The 7,453-nt window shown below is 31.9% G+C and overlaps 1 protein-coding gene across 1 annotated transcript; it reads left to right on the forward strand.

The window, feature by feature from the left end:
• The first annotated feature begins 1,704 nt into the window (after nucleotides 1-1,704).
• On the forward strand, nucleotides 1,705-6,499 carry LOC111277005 (replication factor C subunit 3-like). Its single transcript, XM_089763859.1, has 11 exons — nucleotides 1,705-1,951; nucleotides 2,074-2,184; nucleotides 2,547-2,579; nucleotides 2,959-3,127; nucleotides 3,410-3,591; nucleotides 3,817-3,953; nucleotides 4,056-4,154; nucleotides 4,397-4,466; nucleotides 4,540-4,614; nucleotides 5,424-5,469; nucleotides 6,141-6,499. The coding sequence occupies exons 1-11, from the start codon at nucleotides 1,868-1,870 to the stop codon at nucleotides 6,197-6,199; spliced, it is 1,065 nt and encodes a 354-aa protein (XP_089619985.1). The 5' UTR covers nucleotides 1,705-1,867; the 3' UTR covers nucleotides 6,200-6,499.
• The last annotated feature ends 954 nt before the right edge of the window (nucleotides 6,500-7,453 follow it).

The raw sequence follows: 7,453 nt of genomic DNA on the forward strand, positions 1-7,453 counted from the left end.
GCAGGCACTAAAACAATGGGAAGGGCTGATTACGCAAGTTAAAGAGAAATAAGACAAGAAGATAGAATTCTGGAAATGCTCTTGTATTCACTGAAATAGAAGTGTTTGATGGTGTACAAATGAGGGTAGAGCAGCCTTCTATTTATAGTTGAGGCTCCAGCTACACCTTAATGGTATATCCCTAGAATAAAGGCTAAAATCATGGGATTATATAGATTACAATCAATCAGGATGCTAACTCCTGATTTTCAGGATCAACCAAATCTGTCAGGATGCTCCAACTGATCCTGCCTGCTTCCAGAAGCTTCCCTTGCGTGTCCAACACCTTAGGCCCTTCTGGATGTGGTGCGGGCAGCTTGTAAGCCAGGCCTTGGTTTCACGGGCTAGCCTGCAAGTCGGGTGGGCGTTTTGAACTCTTTTGCTAGGCTTTGCGCACAAATACCTGCCAGCACATCTGGTCTGTGAGCCTCAACCTCTGGCTCACCTGCTGGTCTGCCTGATGTGACTGGCGCGCCCGCCCAGGGCGTGACACTAGCACAAGGCTAGCAGAATGAGTGCATGGAGCAGTAATGAAGCTAATAACTGCAGTGGCATCGAGCTCAATTTCCAGGCGTTCAATTCGCTTGGGGATGGCAAGAGTAGGACTATCTCTAAGTGCCCCGAGCTCAACTTCCACATTAGTAGCTTTTTCAATGAATCTGTGGGAGCTAGCTGCCCAGTTGCCCATGTGATCCCTGATAATGGCTCCTGCACCAGCTCGGCCTGGGTTATCAATGGCTGAGCCATCAATGTTAAGTTTATACCATGCAGTACAGGGGTTGCTTTACTTTGTTAAAAGTAGATTATTCAACGTCTAATAAATATTTAATTATTTATAATTTTATATTCAGATTAAATTTTTTCATTTACAATTAATTAATTTTAAATTACATGTTTAATATAATATTAGTGTCAAAAAAATGTTTTTTGTTACCCTTTTCTAAATAAATTATTTTCATCTTTTATTTTTTTTTTACATGTGATGAGAATGTGTTGAAATAAATATTTATGATTTTAAATTAAATACTTAACACACTTGACTGGATTGCAGGAGGGAGAGAACGGCGGTTGGTGATCAGAGATGGCCTAAAACTCTGCGGCTTTACGCAAGGCTCGTTGAACAATGGAGAAGCTTAGGTTGGTATCCCTGAATACAGCGGCATTCCTTGCTAACCAAATTTCGGTGTATGAAAGCAAGTTTCCATGGGATGTGAGGGTCATGATAAGACAATCTAGAAGTCATCTGGAGTTTGAGCCAAATTGTGAGAGGAATGTAGAAGTGATCAAGAAGCTTAATTAATTTACGTAATTATTTTTAAAAAATATTTAAATGTTAATATTTTTTATTTTCAAATTATAGGTTTTTCAAAAAAAATAATTTTCAAAAACTTATTAATTTTATGAATATTTAAAAATTTATATTAAAATATTGAATAATTTAATTAATTTATTTTTATCATTATCAAGATATTTGTTTTTATTTCAAACTTAACCATAATTTTTTACATTATTTAAAAATATTAAATTTCTATGCATACAAATTTTATCCCTTGAATTAAAAAACTTGGAATTCGTAATTATCTTCTGTGGCTAGGGACGCAGTTTTCCTTCCTAAATGTTTCAAATAAAAGATACTATAAAAAGATTTTTCATTTAACAATGTACTTTTTTTTTTCAGTTATTGCAAAGTCCGAAGTCCAAAGCCCAGTATAAAACCCTGCTCTCTCGCTCTTCCCTCTTCTTTCCCGCCACTTTCTCTCCTCTTTTTCTTTCCTTATTTCTTCCTTTTCACTCAAATAACTGAGAATAAGCAAAAATTTCTTGAAAGATGTTGTGGGTTGATAAATACAGACCCAAAACTCTAGACCAAGTTATGGTTCATCAAGAAATTGCCAAGAATCTCAAAAAACTGGTACCCATATTTTCTTTACTTCTTTACAAAATTTTCTATTTAGTTTTAAATGCCTAATTTTTTCCCTTTCTCTTTTTTTTTTTCTTTCAACTTCATGGATTTTTTTTCTTTGAATTAAACAGGTTACAGAGCAGGATTGCCCTCATTTACTCTTCTACGGGCCATCTGGGTCTGGCAAGAAAACCCTAATTATGGCTCTTCTTAGACAGATCTTTGGTCCCAGTGCCGAAAAGGTCTATTTTTTTTCTTTTTTTCTTTTTTTTTTTTGCAAATCTTTAATTTTTTCCCCCGATTTTAATTTTTGTTTTTATAATTGTTTTGTTAAGTGGGTAAATATTTAAGTTCCATTGTAATTTTTTTTCTTATTTTATTTGAGGGCCTTGAAATGTCGTGGGTTTTGAACAAAAAGAAGAAGAAAAAGGGGAAATTGAGTTGCATTCCCATTTTTCTTCTTGAGTTTTGAGTTGGGTTTTTGTCATAGAATTAAGGGAGGAAGTTTATTGAGTTGTTTTCCATTGGATTACTGGTTTTTTTACCTTTTGTTGGTTTTGTTGTCATTGAGCTTAGAAGAATCATTTTGTTTGTTTGGTTGCAGGTGAAAGTGGAGAATAGGAATTGGAAAATTGATGTAAGTTTCACATAATGATGTAATTTTCATATCAAAGTTTCTTGACATAGTAAAATGTAATATTCTGTTGTATGCATGTGTGAATAATGCTTTCATTGTAAGAATAAAAATGTCAAATGATGACTTGCATGTTAGAGCACTGAGATTGACTTTTTCATGTCCTTCATCTATCAAAGGTATCTTGGAAGCTTTATTTTAGTCCTCAATCTTTAAGAGACCTTAATAATTGATTTTACAATTTATCATTATTAACTTTTTATTCTACAATGGAGCTTATTGTTATATTGAGCATTTATGATCCATTCTTGATGGAATCATTGCCTATTTTTTCCTTTCTGCTCTCTAACTAGAATTTCCACTTCTTGTCATTTTATTTCAGGCGGGAAGTAGAACCATTGATCTGGAGTTGACCACGTTATCAAGCACCAACCATGTGGAGTTGAGTCCAAGTGATGTAGGCTTTCAGGATAGATATATAGTTCAAGAGATAATTAAGGAAATGGCTAAAAATAGACCTATTGACACCAAAGGGAAAAAAGGATATAAAGGTAATTCTCGTATTACATCCTCTCCAACCTATTAAATCCCTGTTTCATGCCTCTCTACTGGAATTCAGTGTTAAAATATGTCTAAAAAATGGCATTGCATATGTCTCTTTAGTATTTAGTTCCGGATTTAACATTAATTGGGTTTGTCCTTCATATTTATTATGTCTATTTGTTATTATTCTTAATGCTTATTTCAAGTTGGTAGGTTTGTCTCTCTTTAAAATTTAGAGTAATTGCATATAAGTTCACTATTTTACTGACATAATCTCTTATGAAAGTTAGTGCTAGTACTCAATGAAGTTGACAAGCTTTCAAGAGAAGCCCAGCATTCTCTCCGTAGAACGATGGAGAAATACAGTGCTTCTTGCCGTCTAATTTTGTGCTGTAATAGTTCTTCAAAAGTCACTGAAGCAATTCGGTCCCGTTGTCTGAATATCCGAATAAATGCACCTTCAGAAGAACAGGTTGGCAAAGTTCACTATTTTTTATTAATATTTGAAAAGATACATAGATAAATTCTGAAGAACTTTCCTTCAACCCTTTGTCAACCATCAACCCCTGTAATGAGTTGTCACCAAAAAATATGATGTTTATATGCATTTTATTTTCCATGAAGAATCTTTGTTCTCTTCCTGTCTGGTTTCTTACCGGTGAGTTGAACTTTATTTCTGTAAAATTCTCTATGCCAGATCATTAAGGTGTTGGAGTTCATTGGAAAGAAAGAAGGGCTGCAACTTCCATCTGGTTTTGCAGCCCGCATTGTGGAAAAGTCAAACCGGAATTTAAGAAGAGCTATGTTGTCATTTGAGACTTGCCGTGTTCAACAGTTAAGCTCGGTGTTATCTTTTATAGATCAATAGTGCTGCAATGCAAATCAATTCTGGAACTTCCCTATATATGTGTTTTTGTACTGTATTCCTGATTATAGGTACCCTTTCACAATCAAACAAGCAATCCCGCCAATGGATTGGGAGGAATATATATCTGAAATAGCAACTGACATAATGAAGGAGCAGAGCCCTAAAAGGTTTCCAGTGCAGCATCTTAAACTATCTTCTTTCTCTGTTAGAAAATTGCTGCAACAGTTACATAATTATTTTCAGTACATATTTGGTAATGAGTTAGTTAATTACTAAAGCAAAGTTCCTATGTTAAAGATGTACTAGGTAGGATGACTAGAAGTGAATTAGGATGTAAATGTCCTTAATGGTATCTTTTTCAGTATCCTGCTTCCAGCTTTCTTATTAAACCTTTTTGTGTGTGATTTAGGCTGTTTCAGGTTCGAGGGAAGGTGTATGAATTGCTTATTAATTGTATCCCTCCAGAGATTATCTTGAAGGTAAATACAGCTCAATGTCATGTTGTAGTCTGATATCTTCTCCAATTAAAGTTTATTTTCCTTGCTGTCTCAGAGGCTCCTTCATGAATTATTGAAGAAATTGGATGCAGAACTAAAGCATGAGGTGTGCCACTGGGCTGCATATTATGTAAGTTCAATAATCTATCCTATGTTGCATGCTTTTATAATTGATGTTGTTCCTTTCACTTCTAATCTGACGAGGTAGTATGTATTATCTTCTCTGACCAACATGAGATATCTGTTTTCTTATGGTTAAATTGTGACTGATTATTGTGTGCTTCATAGAAAATAATCATTAGCATATTGACCTTGATTCTCAGCTCAATTCTTTGGCCTTAAAACGAAGCCAGTATTCTCCCAAACCTTGGGTTTCCCTCTATTTTGCAAAACCCCAAACTGAAAAGTGAAGGAAAAAGAAGAATGACATAGATTGATCAAACATTCATGCTGCTATTTGATTGCATTTTTTTAACAAAAAATTGGGAAGAAGTTTAAAGAATCACCTAATTTACTTGCACAAAGCATAGTCCACAAAAATTCTTATTTCTCACTGGTGCAAATTAAAATGGATTATGCTTTTGGTGAAAGAAATTCTTAAATTTTTTATACACGGTGTAAATTGGATTCTTCTTGGATTTAATTTGAAGATATCATGCGCATCAATAGCAGATCACAACCAAGTCATGAGGGTATTGGTAGAAATTTTCAAGTAATTGTGAAATGAGCAATAATTTTACAGTTATGTGATAAATTTTAGCATATGCTGGTGGCATGTAAGATGCTTTTAGGGTGATTGGATCCGGTGCTATTTTTTATGGAATGCTGAAAGTCATGAGGCATCACCCTGCTTAATATAAAGCAATACTGCTGAATTTAACTCTAGCTCTATTTCTTTGTACTAATATTTTGACTCTTCAATTTCTTTTAATTTTGCAGGAGCATAGGATGCGACTCGGACAGAAAGCCATCTTTCATATTGAAGGTAGAGAAAATTTTTCATTTTTGGATTGAGTGAGCTCTTATTCCATATGAAACCACTTAATTGTCCTTGAAAGTGAGAGAAATGTTTGTGAATTGAAGTAGACATTTCTCCATTTTCCTACAAATAAATATCTCAGTGGACTATGATCAGTTAACTAATATGGGTATAAAATGAGATTCAGATGAGGCCTAAAATGTTCTTATCTACTAATTACTTCAATAAATGTCAGATAAGTGGTCATGTCCAAGACACAGAAAATTTTTTATTTCTTGGGCTAGTGGTCATCCATTAATCCCAAGTAGTTGAAAATTTAACATTCTTTCGTTGATAGGTGAGCAATATTTTATATTCTAATGTGAGTTTTAACATATGCTCACATTGTGGGTTTCTCGCTTGCTTGTAGTAGAAATGTTGTTTAATCCATTGTGCCAAAGCTTGGAAATCATGTTAGTTGGCTATATTGTAAAAATTAAAGGACTTATAGCCTATATTCAACCAATATCTTAGAGATCAATTTCTGAATAATTGGTAGATAGAGTTGGCTTCTGATATATTTCAATTGCATGACATAATGTATCTCTTCTTTCTGACACATTGCTCGACAATGTGTTTCGCAGTGTAGTTTTTGGTAATCAATATCATTCATTTTTTTTTTCTGATCAATTTTGTAGCATTTGTTGCCAAGTTCATGAGCATTTACAAGGCTTTTCTGATTGCAACATTTGGCTGAAGAACCCAACCAGCAGCACCCTCGCCTTTCCATCTTTTGACAGATAATTGCAATGAGACTGTTAGCATTGTTGTAATGAGAACCGAGCAAGACCCTGCATTTTTAGTTTTAGCATATAATTGCATGTGGTCTTTAGCATGCCTCGTTTTCAGTTAATTTTTTCCTCGTGGACGTAATTTGACAGATGATAGAAACTGATTCCGGCTGACGATAATAATTTTGAGAAGCAAGGACTAACTTGCAAAATCGGGAATTTCAAATAAGAGTAATATACAATTATCTAATTACTCTATTAATTTCTTTTATCCACATTTATGTAGATGATTTTTTTAAACAGACATCTATTTGGTATAAGGTTTTCATGATAACAATCCTGTAATCTCACGTAACACATCTATCTGTTTATTTTTGTATTTTTGTATTAGTTTTTAATCATTTTAATTTTAAAACAAATTAGTCTATTGATAGGGATAACAAATGAGTTGAAATTTTTATTTTTTAATTTTTTTTAAATTATAAAATATATATATTTAAAGATGTAATTTTTTATGTGTGAGATTAAGTTAAATTTTTTTACATTTTTCTTTTTTAAAAATATTTAATTATATTTTTAAAAATATAAATATTTTTATGTTTAGGGCTTGTATCAAAATTTCTTTTTGGTATTTTAGCCTTTTTAACTTTTTTCTTTAAAAAATGTTTAATAAATAACTCTTTTAGAATTTTTTTTATGAGACCATTTTTATATTAATGATAAGTATGTGTGTGTGTGTGTGTATATATATAAATATATATTATTTTTTATATTTGTAATAAATGATTTTTTATATCATATTTTTTAAAATTCAGTTGATATTAAGAGTATATCATATATTAAGTTATTTGATTTTTTTTTTGCTTATTTATTTATTTTTTTATATTTTAAAATTTCTTTAAATATGAGGCATATTTGATATGATTATAAAAATATATATTTTTCTTTTATTGTTATTTTTTAATTTAATTATTTTTAAAGAAAAATATTAAAGTAGGTGTCAGTGTCACACTCAATTTGATTTTCTCTTTTTTTCGGTCTTTTTTAATTTTTTAATTCATGATATTAATTATAAATTTTTCAAGAAAAAAATCATTTCAAATGCTGACTCAATTCTTTTTTTTATCTTTTATTTTTTTTCTTTATATATATTTATACTTCCTTTCTTAATGTAAGATCATTTAAAAAAAAAAAAAAACAAACAAACAAACAAACAAACG

The sequence above is a fragment of the Durio zibethinus genome, chromosome 7, assembly GCF_047325235.1.
Source record: "Durio zibethinus cultivar Kanyao isolate XHJ-2024 chromosome 7, ASM4732523v1, whole genome shotgun sequence".
NCBI classification, from domain to species: domain Eukaryota; kingdom Viridiplantae; phylum Streptophyta; class Magnoliopsida; order Malvales; family Malvaceae; genus Durio; species Durio zibethinus.